This window comes from Pinus tabuliformis, chromosome 6, assembly GCF_031772625.1.
Source record: "Pinus tabuliformis cultivar Carrire ecotype Pingquan chromosome 6, CPIR1, whole genome shotgun sequence".
NCBI lineage: Eukaryota > Viridiplantae > Streptophyta > Pinopsida > Pinales > Pinaceae > Pinus > Pinus tabuliformis.
In genome coordinates, this window is record NC_142292.1 from 326,596,492 (window position 1) to 326,617,899 (window position 21,408).

The 21,408-nt window shown below is 36.7% G+C and overlaps 1 protein-coding gene across 1 annotated transcript; it reads right to left on the minus strand.

The window, feature by feature from the left end:
* Positions 1–19,715: 19,715 nt before the first annotated feature.
* Positions 19,716–20,939, minus strand: LOC149258621 (uncharacterized). The gene has a single exon (XM_089426011.1). It carries the CDS (start codon positions 20,937–20,939, stop codon positions 19,716–19,718), a length of 1,224 nt encoding a protein of 407 aa, XP_089282137.1.
* Positions 20,940–21,408: the final 469 nt, after the last annotated feature.

Here is a 21,408-nt window from a genome sequence, read left to right on the forward strand (position 1 = left end):
TAATTAAAAACCTTCAGTTTGTAACACATTTCAACCATTAAATTATGGACAAATTATATGACTAAAACAATTTTTAAAAACGAACAAGTAAATGAAAGATTCATTATTCCAAGAGTAATTTTTAGCAATGGAGTTAAAGATAAAATATCCGAACTTTGAAAAACTGTAACATTCCAAGAATTGTTGGACATGATGTTAAAGATAAAATATCATGTCTCGAATCTTGATAATTCAAACTATTTCCATCCATGTTGTTAAAGATAAAATACATTGACTCTAAAAAACCTTGAAATTGTAATTTTTTCAACCATAGCATTAAAGATAAAATATCATAATTTAGAAACACCTTAACATTTTGACAAATTTTCAACCTTGTAATTAAAAAACTTCAGTTTGTAACACATTTCAACCATGAAATTATGGACAAATTATATGACTAAAACAATTTTTAAAAATGAACATGTATATGAAAGATTCATTATTCAAGGAGATATTCTTCTTGATTCTTGCCCGTCTCAGGGATTCACCTAGCCAGTTGAGCTCTTCAGGGAGAAGGTAGTTGTCTGACTTATAAGGTCTATTTTCAAGAGTTTCCAATAGCAAGGCTTTGGCCTCGGCAATGACTGTGTTGGTGGATTGAAGTCTATTGTTGAATATGGCTTCATTCCTAGCCAACTAGATTCCCCAGCAGATATATTTTTGGATTGCATTCCAGATTTTAGTCCAAGTTGATTTTCTATTCAAAGAGTGTGGATAGCAATTTTCCAAGTTACGAAAAGACTAACCACTAAAGATTGCTGAGGGAATTGGACGTTGAACCCCATGGTAGCTTGCAACCAAACCTCTTGAGAAAAAGGGCAGTCTATGAATATGTGATTGATTGTTTCCTGGACCTTGCAGAAGAGGGGGCATCTGTGTGGACCAATGATTCCTCTTTTATCTAGGTTTTCACCTGTGAGGGTCCTTCTGTGCATGAGAGTCCAACAAAAGAAGTTGATTTTTGGGAGTCCAAATGGGTCCCATACATGCTGCCAAAGCTTTGTAGTATGGATCTGAGGTTGTTGTTCTTGGAGGGCTACAAAACCCAACCTGGTTGAGTAAGAATCAGACTTCCCCCAGCCCCACTTGTCCCTCGAATGCAGGTGCACAGGAGCCAAACCAATGAGTTTATCAAATAATTGATGGAGTTGAGGGAGCATCCAACCAGGGGGGCGATGTAGGTCCCAGTTACTCCAGTTCCCTTCTGAATCTCATGGGAAAATGTCAGCAAGTTTGTGGATACCTTTTTGGATGAGCCAGTTACGCAAGTCGATAATATCTGGAGCAAGCTTTAGGGGATGGAGACCCAGGATCTTGTCTTCCCACAGTCTGATTCTTTTCCCATTTCCTGGAATTTTGTAAAGCTGTTCTTTGAAGAATTTATAGCCTTGGGTGCACAACTTCCACAGCGTGGTTCCTTTGTGAGAAAATCCTTCATCCATATTCTTTATTGAGAGCCTGTGCAGATATTTTTTAATTAGAACTTAACTTACAGGGTGCTTTTGGTTTGAGAAGATTTTCCAAAGGATCTTCCCTCCCATTGCCAGATTGGCCAACACATGATCTCTTACCTGAAGTCCACCTTTAGGTATTGGCCTTTTCACTATGTCCTAGCTTACTATATGGATTTTTTTTTGGTTCCCCTTTCCTCCTTGCCATAGGAAATTTCGGATCAGCTTTGCTAACTGATTGGTGATCATTTTTGGAGCTAAAAGGAAAGAGACTTGGTAGATAGGAAGGGAATAGAGGATTGACTTGACCAGAGTGAGCTTCCCGGATGTGGTAAGCCACTGACCTTCCCAAGTAGTCATTTTTGCCTTGATTTTTTTGATAATTTCCATCTAGTGAGGGGCCTTAGTAGTGCCCAAGGTTAAAGGCAGGCCAAGCTACTTGATTTTTTCCCAAGAAACATATCCGATGAAGCCTAGGGCTTGGGAAATCTGAGAATAGATTGCTGATCTGCTGCCCATCCGTACACTGCACTTTTTTCTATTATTGACCATAGCTCCGGAGAATCTGCAGAAGCTTTGGATTACTCCGCTGAAGGCTCTTGCTATTTTAATAGAGGCACCTCCCAAAAGGATAGAGTCATCTGCAAACAAGGCATGGTTGGTTGGGGAAGTTTTGGGTGTCACCCTGATGCCAGGAAGTGACCCGTTGAGCTTCTCATCAAAGAGTTTTCGCCTTAGAGAGTCTGCCATCAGAATGTACAGGAAGGGGGATAGAGGGCATCCTTGCCTGATTCCCCTTGAAGCTTTGAAGTAGTTTGCAGGTCTACCATTTACTAGAGGGGCTATCCAAGGTTCTCCAATGCATGCTATAATCAATTTAACAAATTCATGGCTGAAACCAAATGCAGAAAGAACTTGGAGAAGGAAGGAGTGTCTTACTCTGTCGAATGCGTTTGCCATGTCTAGTTTGATGAGCATACCTTGCTCTTTGTGCTAGTGGCTGGAATGGATGCTTTCCTGCACCAATATCACATTGTCCAGGATACGCCTTCCTTTGACAAACCCTCCTTGATTGGGAGAGATGAGTTTGTCCAGTAGAGGTTTTATTCTATTAGCAAGGAGCTTGGTGAGAATTTTGTAGGAAGCGTTGCAAAGCGAGATTGGTCTGAATCTATCAAATGTCTTCGGGTTGGCTTCTTTAAGAATTAGAGCTAGGAAGTTGGAGTTTGTGCTTCCTCCCACTTTGGATTGTTGAAGGAATCCTTTGATCATTCGATACAAAATAGCCTTGATGATGTCCCAGCAGAGTCTATAGAAATGTATTGAGAATCCATCTGGTCCAGGGGCTTTGTCTGGTTCCATATTCCATATGACATTGTTGATTTCTTCTTCAGTGAATGGGTTCAGGAGAGATGCATTGTCCTCCTCGTTAACCATCCTTGGAACGTGATTGAGGAAGTCATGAGCTTCCTCATTATCCTCCACACCATCTTCTTTGAACAATAGCTGAAAGTGAGAGATTTCCGCCTCTTTAATCAGTGTTGTGCCTTTAAGTACTGTTCCATCTGGCGAGGTGATTTCAGCAATGTAGTTTCTAGAGAGGCGGGTACGAATTTGCTTGTGGAAGAAGGCTGTATTCTTGTCTCCAGACACAAGCCAGAGATTGCGTGACTTGAGCCTCAAATATTCTTCCTCTTCTCTAAATGTTCGGAGGGTGTTGATTTGGTGTTCTTTCTCCCTGTGAATCTCTACTCTAGTTATGTCTTGAGTCTCCAGACCCATTTGGAGATCCAGCAGCTGCTTTGTTCTTTGTTTTCTTTGGGTAGTGGGGGAGACTGTGGGATTTTTTATCCAATGCTTCAGGGCAGTTTTGGTGGCTTTTATCTTTTGCTCCCAAACATAGCTGGGTGATCCTTGAACTTGAATGGACCAAGTCTTATTCACTGTATCTAGAAACCCTTCCCTGTTTGCCCATAGTGGGCTGAACCGGAAGGGGATTGGTCCCAGGTTTTCTTCTTCTTCCATCAGAAGGAGGATGGGTTTATGGTCTGAGTTCCACTTTGGCATAATTTTTGTGGAAATGATCATCTTCTCAGAGAGGAAGGAACTTTGAAGGAAGAATCTGTCCAGCCTGGCTGATATATGCTCCTCCACTATTTTGTTATTTGTCCAGGTGTATAGCCCTTTTTTTGGCTTGAAGTCCATTAAATCCCATTGTTGAATCAGGTTTTCCACTTAGGGGAGGAAGCGGTCCCTGCTGCTGGTTCCTCCTCTTTTTTCCTTTGGGTCTAGGATTAGATTGTAGTCTCCGACAATAATTATATTATTGAGGGAATAAGCTTCCAAAAATCAGTTGTGGTTTGCCAACATTGTTCCTTTTCTACATAGAGTATAGGAACATAGAGATTAAAGATAGCAATGTTTATCTTACTTGTTAGTTGTCGAGTTCGGTGTAAATCCAATGTTGCGTCTGAAAGGAGCTTTCAAGTTGGAATTTTTCAACCTCCCAGAGATTGGCTAACTCGCCGCATGTACCTCTAGCACTTATCGCTTTTCCAGCTTTTGTTTTCCATTTTTCTTTGTTGAGTTCTAGAAGGGCTTCTCCTATTTTAGTCTCTTGGAGCATGAGGATCTTGGGATGTTTTGACTTTAATAGGCTCTTGACTACTTCAAATTTTGATGGGTTCTCCAGTCCTCTGCAGTTCCAAGAGACTAATCGCATTATTTACTGGTAGGGGTTGGGGAAGCTCCTCCTTTGGGAGGACTGGTTCTAGTATTTCTGCCGATAAACATCTCTATATTGGCCTAATTGCCTTGCATTTTTAGTCTCTCTGCTTCTTCTTCTCTGGCCTCTCGATGAGATTTCCTCCCCACTCTTTTTAAGGGCCTCTTATATGTTTCATCTTCCGAGGATCCCAATGTCTCAGGGTCTTCTTTCTTGTCATTTCTGCATAGGAAGGGGAACTAGAGGCATATTTTGGGGTTTGGACTGGTTCCTCTTGCCTTTTTCTTTCTTCCATGTTGTTTGCCTGCTGTTCAATCTCTTTATTTGCTAGATCTTGGCGTTCTTCTGGTGTGTTGAGAATATCAAAGGGGTTGGTTGATATGTCTGCTATTGGAGGGACTGAACTTCCTTCTACTTGGGGTTCTGGAGGATCAACCCTCCCAGTGGAGGCATATTTACCTTTATTCCTGTTTCTCTGCTTGGTTGGTGCTAATTTATGGACCTGAGTCCATTGGTCTCCCTTCTCTTACTCAACTACATCCTCTGATTTCTTTTTACAATGCTCGGCAAAGTGCCTGTAGCCATGGCAGTGTCTGCATTTAAATTATAGTTGCTCGTAATCTAGCACTTGTATCTGTGACCAATCAACCACCATGAGTTTAATGGCTTCAGGGGGACCTTACTCCAGGTCTACTTCTACAAAAATTCTAGCACAAGAATACTAGTCTCTTCTTTCTGCTCGGTCGATGTATTTGCCTAGCTTGTTACCTATGGTTTCCAAGGATTTAGGGTTCCAGTAGTGAAGAGGAAGGTGGGGCAGTCTAACCTAGACTGGAACGGCCGAGGGCACATCCTGGGTCGAGTCAAAGTTTGGAGTCCATTTATTCAGATATATTCCCTGAGGCCCCATGAAATACAGGTTGTTTATGAATATTAGGTTTCTGTCTTCTGCTGCTTCGAATACAAATACAAAGAAGCCTTTGCCGACGAAATGGATTATTATTCCTTCTTTGACCAGGGGACGCCAGTTCCTTTGAACCCAAGCTTCTACCGCTTTTGGCGAGGGCCATAAGCTTGTGAACTGACCGATAAGTCCTCTTTCCGCTAGGTTTAAAGTAGCTTTGCAAGGCTCTTCAGTAGGCATAGCAACTGTGGGGATAGTTGCCATTTTTTTCACGAACTTTTGTTAGTTTTCGGATGCTGGCCTTTTGTTGCAAGCTGCAACCAAATCCCAGAAAGCTGCTAACTCTAGTGGCAAGGGAGTTTCCTTTTCGCGACTGCCTCCTGGGGCCATGGCTCTGGCGCTTCGCGCAGTCTCAAGGTCGGGTGTGTCTCTTTGCGCGCTCCCCTGGCTTCCTCTTACCGGATGTAGGCTGCCCCAGGCTCCCGCTAACTGGTTCCTCTCGTGAGGGCTGCTCCAGGCTCCTGCTCCGCTCCTCAAATTTTGAGGTAGTGTTTTTTAAGGATCACCATTGTATTCCAAGAGTAATTTTTAGCAATGGAGTAAAAGATAAAATATCTTGACCCTAAAAAACCTTGAAATTGTAATTTTTTTCAACCATAGCATTAAAGATAAAATATCATAATTCAGAAATACCTTAACATTTTGACAAATTTTCAACCTTGTAATTAAACCTTCAGTTTGTAACACATTTCAACCATGAAATTATGGACAAATTATATGACTAAAACGATTTTTAAAAATGAACAAGTAAATGAAAGATTCATTATTCCAAAAGTAATTTTTATTTCAAAGGATAAAACTATAGCTCTTTTCAAATTTTAGCCTAAGACAACTTATCCTATTGTAAGAAAAACTTAAAAATCGACCATCTAAATGAAGTGTTCTTTTTAATGAGGCATTAAAATTTCAACAATTTTAAAACTATCTTATACCAAATGATAAGAATAAATAATATCATGACAATATCACTGTATAATTTAAAAAATCAACATTAATTTCTAATATTTTTTTTTAATTTTAATCAAAATATCGACTTTCCTAGATTGAATATCACATACATTAAAGCATATAGATAGAAATGACCCATAACTTCATGTAAGATCATATGGAAGTCAAAAATATTTATTTCAATTTACCATGCAAACATCTCTAAAGACATGAATTTCTTTTAATTAAAAGATTAAATCCAACAATCATAGAAATGACTCATAAATTCATGTGAGATCATGGAAGTCAAAATATTTATTTCAAGTTACCATGAAAACTTCATTTACATACAATATCTTAGACATTTATTCAAAATCATCCATAGGATCTAGCACACCATCAGAATCTACATCTTCAGATGAATGACTAGATGCAGATGATGATGACCCATAATCTTCTCTTTCATCAACTAGAGCCCCATCTGAGTCAACATGCAATCCCACCATTTCAGGTTTCAAAAGTATTCTAGATCTACAACTAGGTTCAGCAGACTCCCATCTCAACATTGTTCCTTCTGGTAGCAACTTCTTCAAAATATGTATGGTCTTGAAGCGAAGAGTTCCTCTCTTTGTTAAATTGAAGTCATAGACAAGTATGTCAACATCCTCCAATTTTAATAGGTCTGTGCGGCAACGATTTATATTTGTACCCTTTCTTTTTCTCTTTCTGCAAATTTTTTTTATCAACTACCATCTCTGGCTTGTACACACCATTGAATGGGTGGGTACTTGTGGCATACCAATGTACCTCAACAATTGTAATATCTTCATTTTCTTTAATGAATTTTATAACCTTCGCAACCCAAAATGGATAGCCAAGTGGATCTCCATCTGCTAATACTGCTATCATGCAACCCTCCTTAACATCTTGCACAGAACCCCTGTAAAGGTCTTCCATGGCTTCACGTTGTGCATGCGATCTTCTAGAACCAATATATATTTCTCTTTCCTCTTCCTGTTGAGAATTAATAATGCCTTGAGATTGTTGTTGTTCAACAATGTGTCTTTCCTCATGTTCATTTGGCATATTTTGAGGCCAAATAAATGGAGTCTTCAAAAGTGTATATTCATTTCCTGATATTGAGATGATATCACTTTGATCCTTGAAAAAAGACTCCCACCAAACTGAATCAGCAACATCAAAGTAGTCATATGTATCTCTAATACATTTTTTTATTTCTTCTAGACATTCAGAATAATTTATCTCTCTCTTATGCCTTTGTGCATTATTGAGTTCAACAACTGATTGTAATAATATTATCTTTGATGCAAATATTGGATGATCTGGAATGAACTTCAAAAATGCTAAACCTGATGACGACCCCCATTTTGCAACAGTTGAATACTTCTTGCCCCATATAAGTGTTTTTCCATCAATTTTTTTGATACGAAATTGATGCTGGAAGCTAATGTCATTAAGTTGTTCAATGCATTTATCCTCACCATGCGATCCCAAAATAAACCTTTGCATGTCAATAGTTTCCTCCAGCACATGAAAAACCGGCTCTAGAATATATGCTTTCATAATACATTCAATTGATGATAAAAGGCTCCCAAGATTCTTCCTCCTCAATGTTACTGAAAAACGACTAAACATCTGATCAATATGGTCATGAGTGTGCCCAACAAGAAGGAAACCAACCTTTACCTTTTTAAAAATTCCCAATTGAACAAGCATGTTTAGATATCCAAAAAGAACTTGATTTTTATTTTCACGACTTGTGTTGTCCAATTGCAAATACAAAACTTCAGGAAGAATACTAGACCAATGAGAAAGCACATCATGGATTATAGTTATGGTAAGATTTGCATCATTATGAATATTTGGAGTTGTGAAGTAAACCCTTGGCAACATCTTCCCATTAAATACCATACATCCAACCAAGTGAAACTGAATAAAATTTTCTTCCTGTAAAGTGCTTTGACAATGGAATCTACACATAAAATAAAAGAAATCTATTAATAAATCTATTTTCATATTTCATAACTATCCAATTTTTAAAATTGATGTTATGAATGCATACCTCTTTCCGCCCCCTGAAATTTATCTATTTTTTATTTAAGAGAAGCACATGTATTGCAAATCCCCATCCTTGTCTTCTTAGGAATACGAACATTGTTGAACTCGTTCCTCCATATCCTTGTAAAATATGAATATGTGATAAAATTACCATCTCCTTCAGCACCTCTGCATATTCTCTGTATAAGTTGTAGATTTCTCGTCTTGAGAAATTATCTAGAATATGTATCGTGTATTTATTTGGCATACGCTCTCCATGCTTTGAAAATAAGTCTTTCATCCATGACATTGCAATAATTGTTGATGGTCCAACCTCTCTTTTATAATGTACTTCTAAATATTATGTAGGGTCTTTTTTCCAATCTGTTTTGGATTCTTGACAAACGAAAATTACCAACTGAATGCAACATTTTGAAATCCTTTCTACATATCAATACATTCCCAATATGATAATCATAACCTGCCAGTGTAGATTGCATGCAACCCACTAAAAATGAATTTTGCATGCTTTTATTCATTGACAAATATTTCTTCCTTTGCTCCATAGCAAACTTGAAATCCATATGTTTCAAGCAATCTTTTCGACAACATTCACTTGAAATCAGATCACTGACAGAACTTCTACTTGTGAGATATTCTATCCTATCCCTTGTATAACTAGAATATTTTGGATTGATATGAAAAGGCCTGCTCCTACTCCTAGATACAATATTTTCTTGCAACGTCTCCCCCATTTCATTATTATCTGCAAAAACATTTTCATCATCAGTAGGAGGAATATTATATTGACAAAGATAGATAGAAAATTCATCACCATCATTGCTTGGAAAATATTCATTACCATCCTCACATGAAGGAAATTCTTCACTACCAACATCTGCGCTTTTGAAATCTTGACTCAGACGAAATTCTTCACCATCTTCATCCCTGCTTTTGAAAACCTCCCTTGGAGGACTCAATTCATCATCACCACAACTACCTTTGAAACACTCACTTAGAGAAAATGCATTATTGACATTTGTGCCTCTAAAATTATTGTTTGCAAGAAACTCTTCATCCTCCCCTTCATCACGTGTGCTCGCATAATCCTTAGGATTATGACTAAGTAGAAAATATGACTCTCTATTCATAGTCGAATTATCATTTGCACGAAATTCTTCATCCTCCCCTTCATCAGTGGTGGTTTCATAATCCTTAGGATTAGGAACAAGTGGAAACTTTAATTTCTATTTAATGGAAATTCTTCATCCTCCCATGCGTGAGTGGTGCTCTCATAATCCTTAGGATTAGGGCTAAGTGGAAACTTTGAATCTCTATTTACTGGAAATTGTTCATCCTCGCCCTCCCCTTAATCAGTGGTGCTCTCATAATCCTTAGGATTAGAAATATGTGGAAACTTTGACTCTGCAAATTCTTCATCCCCCCCTTTATCAGTGGTGCTCTCATAATCCTTAGGATTAGGAATATGTGGAAACTTTGACTCTGCAGATTCTTTGCCCCCCCCCTTCATCAGTGCTTCTCTCATAATCCTTAGGATTAGGAATATGTGGAAACTTTGACTTTGCAAATTCTTCATCTCCCCCTTCATCAGTGCTGCTCTCATAATCCTTAAGATTAGGAATATGTGGAAACTTTGACTCTGCAAATTCTTCATCCCCCCGTTCATCAGTGCTGCTCTCATAATCCTTAGGTTTAGGACTATGTGGAAACTTTGAATATGCAAATTCTTCATCCCCCCCTCATAACTTTGACTCTGCAAATTCTTTATCCCCCCTTCATCAGTGGTGCTCTCATAATCCCTATGATTAGGAGGAAGTGGAAACTTTGACTTGGGAAATTCTTCATCACCCCCTTCATCAGTGCTGCTCTCATAATCCTTAGGATTAGGACTATGTGGAAACTTTGATTCTAGAAATTCTTCATCCCCCCCTTCATTAGTGGTGCTCTCATAATCCTTAGGATTAGGAGGAAGTGGAAAAATTGACTCTCTATTCACAGGAAATTCTTTTTGCTGCCCTTCATCAATGTTTCTCTCATCATCCTTAGGATTAAGACCAAGTGGAAAATTTGTCTCTCTATTCATAGTGAAAGAATTCCTATTACATTCATCAAAATGAATAGAGTTGTTGCATGACGAAGATGTCGATGCTGAAGAAAGAAAAACTTCACTATCAGAAGAATCCATGACCTTCAACCAGAAGATGTCGAATGATACAAATGCACTCTCTCCCAATGAAAATATATAACTTAGAGATTGAGAATTTCCCTCTAAAGTTTTCCCCCCAATTTTTTTCGCCGAAAATTTTCCCTCCAAAGTTTGCCCCCAAAAACTTTCGCTGAACATTTTCCCTCCAAAAATTTCGTTTTAAAATTTTTCCCTCCAAAATTTTCATCTATAATTTACTTGAAAACATATTACTAAACTTTTGGTTTTGGAAAATTTCACCCTAGTTTCTATTCAAAATATTGATAGAAACTCAAAATATTTTTTCTATTTAAATTATTTAACATCGACTATGTAAGTAAATTAATTTTTTTATTTTTTTATTTTTTTTTATCCCATAATGAATGTAAACTAACCTAAAGCTACAATATTAACTATAAATTATTTTATTTTAATTTTAAGTTTAATCCCACATTCAAGAAAACCACTTCCTCTTAGAGTGCCCCGCGTACAACCACATTAGATCTCAGTTTCACAATCTTTGTTACAATACTGACCTTCCTAGCCTTTTACAATGTCAAAATTATAGTGAGCTCGGAAGGCTTCTCTCCAAGCTTTTTGAGCATAGGAATAAAATCTTAAATCAATCATCAAAATAAAATTCATCGTTTCTATTCATCACATCACATCAAGCCTTCTGGGTCTTGCTAAAAAGTTTGGAGCGATTTTGTGGAGGAGCTGCATTGTCATAGATAGCACATTCACTGGGAGTTCTACGCATTTTAAAGGTTAGTAATAAAATCTTAAATCAATCATCAAAATAAAATTCATTGTTCCTATTCATCACATCACATCAAGCCTTCTAGGTCTTGCTAAAAAGTTTGGAGCGATTTTGTGGAGGAGTTGCATTGTCATAGATAGCACATTCACTGGGAGTTCTACACATTTTAAAGGTTAGTTTTGTTTCTATCTCGACTATTTATAGATGAATTTGGGGAAATTTTGTGTTTTTACGGGAAAAACCACATAAAAACTTTTTTGTTTTTATATTTTTATAAGGACGAAAAGGAAAAAAACACAAATTTGAAGGATTTTTGGGAGAAAAATTAAGAATTTTTTTTTTTTTAGGCCTTTGAAAGGAAAAATGGATGCTATTATTATTATTTTTTTATTTCTAATTTTCTTTTAATTTCATTTGCACAGCATAAAAATTATTGCATGGAAACAAAAAAAATAAAAAATTTGTTCAATTAGCAAAAAAAAACACATATTTTTTTTAATTAAAACTATATTTATTAAACACTATTAATAAATTTTTTTTAATTAAAAGATATATTTTTGAAAATATTAGAAAATTTAAATTAAATTTAAATTTAAAAAACAAATATTTAGAATATATATTTTTGAAAATATTAGAAAATTTAAATTTAATTTAAATTTAAAAAACAAATATTTAGAATTTTGTTTTGTTTTGTTTTTTCTTTCTTTTCTTTATATAAATTTATTTGCTATATGTTTTTTTAATTATCAAAATATTATTTATAATTTTTTTTTAATATTATATGAAAAAAAAAAAAACAATTTATTGATTTGTTTGTTTTTTGTTTTTTATTTTTTTATAACAAATACATGTACTTTTATTTTTAGAATTATTTGTTTTATTGTTATTTTAATTTTAATCTTTTTAATTATTTGTTTTATTTTAATTTTAATTATTGGTTTATTTAAAATTAGAATTTTGATTTTATAATTATGACTTTTGTATTTATTTTAATATATATTTTTTAAATTATATATATTATATATATATATATATATATATATATATAAATATATATATATATATATATATAATTTTCTAAAAAGAAATTGTTTTTATTTAAAATGGTAATTTCAATTTTATAAATTTAATTTCATAATTTCGTAATTTAAATTTTAATAATTTTTATTTTTATTTTTATTTTTTATTTATTAAAAAATATAATTAAAATTTTATATTTGTTTGTTTGTTTATTTATTTTTATTTAAAAATTTAAATTTGTTTTTTATTTTTGTTTTAAATTATAATTTAAAATTTAATAATTTATTTAAATATAATAATTTATTTATTTGTTATTTAAATTATTTTTTTATTTAAAAAAAAAATCGTTTTTTTTAAGTAAAACAATTTATATTTTTTTGGTTCCGGCCCTTTGGCCGCTGGCCGGGCCCTGGCTGAAAAAAATTAATAAAAAATTAAAACAAAAAAATTATAATTTCTTTTTTAAATTTTAATTATAAAATTTTAATTAATAAAAAAATAAATCAATAAAAAATTAAAACAAAAAACAATTTTAATTTTTTTTAAATGATTTATTTTTTTATATACATCATCATCATCATTTTAAATTAATATATTACATTTTAAAAAAGTGTTAGATTTAAATTAATTTTTGTTTTTTAATCAATATATTATGTTTAAAAAAAAAATTCATTTTCTTAATATAATATGTTTAAAAAATAATAATTTAAAACTAAAATCTAGCTAGATCTAGATAAACAGCAAGATCTAGATCTAGCTAGATCTAGACAAACAACAAGATCTAGATCTAGGCGGTTAGGTTTTATATCTAATTTTGTGCGGCTAGATCTAGATCTAATCTTCTGTCTTATTTTCTTTGCGGCGGGGTTCTACGGGCAAGTAAAATATGGCTCTTAGTTTCGCGAAAATAGCCACTGGCTCATCCGTTTCTGGAGGGCAAGCTCCTGCCCATATCGTAAGTGAAGCCCCAGCTCCCACTATCCAGGTGGTCCAGGACTCGCTCGATGAGGCTTTGAAGTTTTCCGAAAGTGCTCTAATCTATCGGTTCAATGGTTTTTGGCCGCGGCTGACAGCTCTCCACAATTGGATCTCGGAGGTATGGAAGCCTGTCATTTCCGATGAAATTAATATCTACCCCTGTGCTAGGGGTTTTTTTATAGTAGATTTTGAAAATCCTGAAAGCAGACAATGTATTCTAGATTCCGGCCCTTGGTTTTGGGAAAAATCAGGGCTATTCATGAAGCCATGGAACCCATCATTCGATCCCTCTACAGCAGTCATAACCTCAGCACCAGTTTGGGTGAGATTGCCAAGCCTACCCTTGCATCTTTGGAATATCTCCTCGCTAAAAGCCATTGGAAATGCAATTGGGAAATTTTACTGCAAGTGCCCAGAAACAGAGGAATATGCCAAAACCACCTATGCACGCATCTGTGTGGAAATGGACTTCAGCGCTGGATTCCCAGCTGAAATAAACCTAACAAGTAAAGACTATGTGTGGAACTAGAAACTCGATTATGAAAGTGTCCTTTTCAGATGTCGATCCTGCTTTGAGACAGGCCATCTAGCCAAAAATTGCCCAAAAGGCTCCCAGAAAAATTCTGCTAGAAAAAACCATCATAGATCTACATGGTGGGAAGGGGCACAAAAAGAACACTACACTGTCATCAAAGAAGAATACTCTACAGAAAGCTCTGAATCACAAAAAATCGGGCAAGAAAGAAACAACTCTCAAGACAAACAGGGAGAAAGTCCTACGCATCAAATCAACAGTGATGAGGATCCGAACTCTGCACAAAATAAACCTTTGTTTAACAACAAAGTAGATCTCCTAGACCAAACTTCTTCTCTGACTATCTTCAAAAGGACGAACACAATAGATCGCGAAGCTAAGACACCAATGTCCCAGGAACCAGAAGAGATGAAGGAGATACAAGATAAAGGAAGTTGGAAGACCGTAGAAAACAAAAAGAAAGCTACAACACCAATCTCGCCAAGAAAGACGAGGAGCCAGATAATTAAAAACTAAGAAAATTGTAGGTCCGATAGACCAATTTGGTCTCAGTGGACGTTAACCACCACCATCACCATAAAATTTTAATAAAATTATAATTATAAAATTTTAAAATAATCTCATTAACAAATTTTAAAATAATAAAAAAACATTTATGTATAAATTTTTTAATACAATTTTATTAATACATTTTTTTTTTTGTAAAATTTAAATATAATAATTAAAAAATTATATATAAATTTTAAATAATAAAAAAACTTTTATATATAAATTTTCAGATACAATTTTATTAATACATTTTTTTTTAAATTTATATATAATAATTAAAAATTTATTTATAAATTTTTTATATACATTATTGTTGATTTTATTATTTTTTAATTGAATATCCAATAGTTTTTTAAAAAATATATTTTAAAAAACTATTTTTTATATATAATTTGTTAATTTTTAGTAATTTAAAATTTCATATATATATGTTGAATTTAATAGAAAATTTAATATATAATATTTTGTTTCTTAATTTTTATTTTTTTTATATATGGGTTTTTTATTTTAATAATTAAAAATTTAGTATGTAATTATATTTTTATAAAAATGTAGATATAAATCATATAAAATTGTTGTTGTTGTTGTTTTTCTTTTTTAATTTATATTTATTAATTTCAAAAATATATAAGTAAATTTTGTATATAATAAATTCTTTATAAATTTGTAGATATAAATTTTATGGCTTTTTTTAAAAATTACATACAATTTAACTTATTTTTATATTTAAATAATAATTATAGTGTGATTTTTTATTTTTATTTTTTAAGTAATATATATGGTTTTTATATATATATATATATATATATATATATATATATATATATATTTGTTTCTTAGGAAGATGGCATCAAGGAAGGTCTCTGTGAATATGTTTGGAACAAAGGCAACAATTCCATCATCTAAAGTTGCAGGTGGACACGTTTTGAAGACTATCGAACATACCAGAAGTAAAAGTCGACCAACTGGCCCATCAAGTGCACCAAAGATTGTTTCTGAATGGATGAATTCACGAGAAATAAATAAAACAAAGTTTACATGGCATATTCAAGATGTTGAATTTGATGATACTACACATCTCTATCTATACTGTGGTATGATTTATTTGGGTGAACCGTATGAGGTGATAGGCAGAGTACGAGACATATGTTTGGTGCCGAATTCAAACATTGTTTATGTTCTTGCAAAATTGCCCAAGTCACATGAAAATGTTAGATATTGTCTCAGAAAGTACAAGTATGACACAGATCAAGAATCTACACCATTGTGTGAAGAAATCTCATCCAACATTTCAAATAACATTGTAAGTATGCTTATTTATATTTATGTGTAATGTATTATTGTAATGATCATTAAATTGTTTATAAATGATTGATCATTGACATATTTTATTTTCTTTGATAGGATTTTGCTGAGAGTCTTTCAATGATGCTAGAGGGTATTTATTTATTTTTAACATAGTCGATTGCTATTTATATTAAAAAAAAATTGGGAGACTAAGCTCCTGAGTTACATGATTGAGGCCCGTAGGCGGAGCTAGGAGGTGGTTTGTGATACAAAATTCTCCTAATCTTTTGTCATTTCTGACTTGTGGAAAACATATGCAAGTGAAGATTTTGACAAACTGAGATAAAAGAAAACAGAATTTGCAATACATCTTAGTCTATATTGATATGGCTAATCTGGCGAGCCGTTGATTCATCTGGTTTGCTATCCGCTTCAGCATTCTTGAAGCTTGATGAGCTAGTGCTGGGCGCATTACGTTTCTCCAGCATGTATTTGAGGATGTCGATTGACTCTTGAGCATGGCTGCATCGATTGGCTAGATCGTTGAACTGCTCCTGGAGCGAGGAGACCCTGTGGAGGAAGAGATTGAGGTCAGCTTCATATTTTTCGCTGGTCATCCGAGCATGTGAGTCGATTTTGGAGTCCAGAATTCTTTGGTGCGCTCTGATTTGTTCCAACTCCACCTGGAGGTCTGCACAGTGTAAACAATCTTCACTCCGTGCCATTTTTTGAGTCCTTAATGCTGTCCTGTTGCTGTGAGTGGAAAGAAGGGGCCTGCTACAATGAGAAGAGACTGATTCTGAGATTGGAACAGAGATGGAGCTGGGACTATTGTCGATCTGTGAATCAGGGTAGTGGAAGAGGTAAGCTTTCGGGGAAGAAAATGGAGGGCGAGGGGGACTAACGTTGTAGAGGGCACAGAAAGAGGGAGCTGAGGAGCAGCGGGAAAAGAGAGAGAAAGCGGAGGCGGCAGAGAGCTTTCTGCTGAACAGGAGAAAACGCAGGGGATCGGGACCTCAACTTCTAAATGCTGAAATGTGGAAGGGGGGCAGATTTATGAAGAGCGGACCACTGGAAGGGTAGGACGAATTCACGAGGGGGAGGAGGGAAAAGTCACGGGAGACACGAGATCGACCAGAGATCGAGAGCACAGAGATGGCAGTGGGATTGAGGGGCAGAGAAAAATTCGCTGACAGAGAATTGGCAGAGGAGGGATTGTGTTGGATCCTGTCAGGATATTTCTTGAGTTTGCTGCAGGGATCGGATTTGGAAATACTGTCACAGGCCATGAGAAAAAGTCAAGGTAAGTGATGTTGGAATTCCACATTGTTGCAAAGGAGATTTCCTTTGGATCTGCTACACGCTTGGTTGGCACATTTATCGGCTTCTTTGTTGAAGGCGCGGAGCACGTGGTAGAATCGAAGATCCCAATTTTGGCGGTTTAAGGCTTGGCATCTGCTTATTGTTTGTTGGATGAAGATATTGGAAGCCTTACGGTTGCTGATCATGAGACTAATAATGGCGGCAGAATCTCCAAAAACCATCGCTTTACTGATGCCAAGTTTTTGAAGCTGATTAAGACCTTGATAGAGAGCAAGCGCTTCTGCTCTGTTGTTAGATAGAGATCCCAATCCCCACTCAAAGGTTGCTATGATATCGCCACTGGGATTATAAATGACTCCCCCTGCCCCTGCCGCTCCCGGATTGGATTTAGAGGCTCCATCAAAGAAGAGGGAATGGGAATTACTGTTTCGAAGCCATTCTGAGAATTCTTCTTGTTTAACTCTAATTTTCCAACTGTGACTGGGAATGCTGGAATGTTGGCTATAGATGTTTGCTGTTTGAATGCCCCTGTTGTTGTCTGTCAAGCTGCCAATAAAGTCTCTTTCTTCTACACAGAGGCTGGCAATATCAATTTTCTTTGTGTTCTTAGCAGCGATGGTTTCTAGCGTTAGACTTTTAGCTTTACTGCATAGTTGCCTTGTGATGGTCTCCTTGTCTCTGAAAATCTTGTGATTCCTTGCAAGCCAAATTTTCCATAGAAGGGCATAGGGGAGAGCATCCCACACCCTTTTAACTATGTTGTTCTTCTTATGCTGCCAAGGGTAGCTCTTCTTCCATATGCTTAGAATCTCACCAATGGAATGCTGGGGGTTCCAAGGGGGAGGGCCAGAAGGGGAGATTCCATTCTAGCAAGAGATTGCAAAGGGGCATGAGATGAAAAGGTGTTGGATAGTTTCTTCTACCCCTTGACAGTTTGGGCATCAGGAGGGCCCAACTATACCCCTCTTTTGCAAATTTTCAGTGGTAAGGATTTTCCCTTTTAAGAGGGTCCATATGAAAAATTTTATTTTGGGGATGGCCTCAGACTTCCAAACAGTTTTCCAGTGCATCCAAGGAGGAGCAGGATAGTCCCTACTGCACAAGTAATGATGGCCAGCTTGAATTGTGTAACTAGAACCTGTGGGATCCCATCGAAAACTGTCAATGCCATTTTTGATGATTGGTGCAATGCTGTGGAGATGAACCTGAAGATTGTCAATGCTCTTCTTGAGATTTCTGGGAATGGGAGGGAAGCTCCATCCCTTCCAAGTCTACGAATTTATGTCCCATTGTGAAATTTGATCCAAATAATGTATTCCTTTGTTGTGTAGGAAGAGGAGAATTTGATCTGTACCTGGCTGGCTGCTGATAGGCTGGTTCCCCATAATCTTGTCTGCTCCAATTTTGACATTGCTGCCTCCTTTGGGAACCTTGGAGATATTTTGTGCCATGAAGGGGATAACTTTTTTGCAAAGTTTCCAAACTTTTGAGCTGCTTCTGGTGGGAATTTCGCAGTCTAATAGTTGCTGCCTTGGGCTGCTGAGATATTTGGCTTCAAGAACTCTTTTCCACCATGCTTGCTGTTCATCAATTAATCTCCACACTATCTTACCTCCAAAAGCTAAGTTTGTGAGCTTAGGTGATCTGATTCCAAGTCCTCCGCAATCCTGACGTTGGATAACTTGCTTCCAGCTAACCAAGTTAAACTTCTTCTTTTCATTTCCCCCCCTTGCCAGAGGAAATGCTGGAGGATACTTTCCATTTTGTTATGAAAAGTGGTTGGAGCCTGCATAAGAGTGAATTGGTAAAGCGGAAGAGAAGAGAGACCAGATTTGAGAAGGACCAATCGACCTGCCGGATTAAGCCAAGTGGATCCCCACTGTTGTACTTTTCTCTTTAATTTATCAAGAGTTGTATCCCAGATTTCAGCTCTTGTGGGTCCTATGCTCACTGGCATTCCCAGATAGTTGAAATGGTCCCAATTTAGCTTGCAAGGTACCCCAAAAATGTTGGCTATATTATGAAGAGTTTGGGTTGAGGCATGCCAACCATATATGCAGCTTTTTAGATGATTGATCATGCCTCCTGAATATCTCATATATTTGTCCAGAAGAGCTTTGAATCTTCGAGCAATAGTTACAGACGCTCCTCCTATTAACAAGGTGTCATCAGCAAATTGGGAATGGTTAATGTTTTTGACTCCATCTTCGTACTTTATGCCAGTGATGAGGCTAGCTCGCCTCTTGTGGTCAAGAGCACTACTGAAGGATTCAGCCATCAAGATAAACAGGTAAGGGGATAGAGGGCAGCCTTGCCTTAGTCCTCTTGAAGATTGAAAAGGTGGACCAGGCCTGCCATTAACAAGGGGGGAAATCCAAGGTCCCGTGATACAAGCTTTAATGAGTTCAAGAAATGGAGCAGCAAAGCCCATTTTTTGGAGAACAACAATAAGAAAAGAGTGCCTGACCCTATCAAAGGCATTCGCCAAATCCAACTTCAGGATGAATCCCTTTTCGTTCCTGGTATGGCTGGAGTGGATTGCTTCTTGAACAAGGAGAATGGAGTCTGATATTTGCCTATTTGCCATAAACCCACCTTGGTTTTCAGAGATAATCGTAGGCAGCAGAGGCTTAAGGCGGGCTGCTAAAACTTTAGTAAATATTTTATATGAGGAGTTGCAAAGGGATATGGGATGGAAACGGGAGAAGTTGGTGGGTCGATTCTCCTTGGGGATGAGGGCTAGGTGGGTAGAATTTGTGTAGCCTCCCATTTTCTTTCTGCGTTGAATCCATTTCATCATTTTGATGAGGTCTTTTTTAATAGTTTCCCAATGAGCTCTATAGAAGCAAATTGGAAAGCCATCCAGCCCAGGTGCTTTGTCTGGCTGGAGGGCCTAGATGGCTCCTCTTATTTCTTCTTCCTCTATCTCTTTGTTCAAACTTTCATTTATTTCAGCAGTGATCTTATTCGACAGATATTGTAAAAGGTCTGCGTAATCTTCTTCTTCTCCATTTTCAGTTAGGAGTTCTCTGTAATGATCTGAAGCAGCTTGTTTGATAGCACCTTGGCTGATTTGCTGATTTCCTTCACTATCTATGATAGAGGTAATGTTGTTTCTAATTTTCTGGACTGTGGTTTGCTTATGGAAAAAGGTCGTGTTTCTGTCCCCGCCCTTCAACCATAGTTGCCTTGACTTGATTCTCCATTTCTGCTCCTCTTCTCTTCTAATGCGATAAAGCTGGCTGTAAAGGTTGTCTTCATGATTTTTATCTGCCTGCTGGTATCCTTGCTTTTCCATTGTGCTATGGAGTTCCTCTAACTTGGCTTTTGCCTCTCTTTTCTCCTTTTCCGGCTCTTTGTAGTGGGTTTTTGCCCAATCCTTAAGAGCATGTTTTACACTTTTAATTTTGCTTTCCCAAATATAACCCGACGATCCTTCAATGTGTTGTCGCCAGGTATGTTGAATAAGATCTTTGGCTGCTGCGTTTTCATTCCATAGTGGGCTGTATTTGAAGGGGAGAGGCCCCAAAGGGCAGTGGGATTCAAGGGTCAATGTGGTAGGGTAGTGGTCTGAGGCTGTGAAAGGGAGGATGGAGGCATAAACAACAGAGTAGGTGGAAAGGAGGGTTACATTCACCAGAATTCTGTCCAGTCTTTCCATAATGTTGTTTTTCCCCAACCTACGATTATTCCAGGTGAATTTGCGGTTCTTTGGAATTACATCAACAAGATCACCATCCTGCATTATAGCCTCCAGTTGATTTCTATATGGATCTGGGGAGAAGCAGCCTCCTTGTTTCTCATTGGAGTGCAAAATGAGATTTAAATCTCCCCCCAGAATAATGTTGCTATTGTCTTCTTCTGCTATATTTGTGCTGAGGGAGTCCCAACATTGCTCCTTATCTCTATAATGATTTGGTGCATAGACATTGTAAATAACTATCTGTTGGTTGCTTGAGTTGTTCTTCAAAATAGTGTTTATCCAGTGCTGATTTATTGTTTCTGCTGTGTTACTCCAATTAGTTTGGTGCCAGAGCGTAGCAATTCCCCCAGAGGCTCCTCTTGATTCACAAGCACATCCTTTATACTGCTTATGTTGTGCAATGATTTTTCTCATTTCTAGCTGTCCCTGCTTTGTTTCTTGTACTAATACAAATTTTGGTTTCTCTTGATTGATTAGGTCTTTTAAGGCATTTGATTTGGAGGGGTGCCCTAGTCCCCTGCTATTCCATGAGAGGACTTTCATCATTTCAAATGAGGATTGCGGGGAGTTGCTCGCCCTCCCTGATCCTTGTTTACTGAGTCTTTGTCTATTTGTCCTAAGATGTAGGACTCTATGGGGTTCTAGATGCCCATTGCTATATCCTTCTGGGCATTTTCATCTCTGTGCTGTTTAGCTGATTTCCTTCCTGGTCTGATTTTCTTTTGATTGTCAAGAGTTGCACCATGCTCCTTTGAGTTGCTTCTAGTGATTCTGGATGGGGGTGGGTCAGGCGGGAGGGAGGAGGAGATAATCAGAGGGAGAGGGGATTTTGAGGGATCGGATTGGACCGCGGGGGTAGGAATATCTTCAGGGGGGGAGAGGA

Coding starts and splice junctions, on each gene's coding strand:
- LOC149258621 (XM_089426011.1), bottom strand. CDS start 20,939: ATGAGAAAAATCATTGCACAACATAAGCAGTATAAAGGATGTGCTTGT.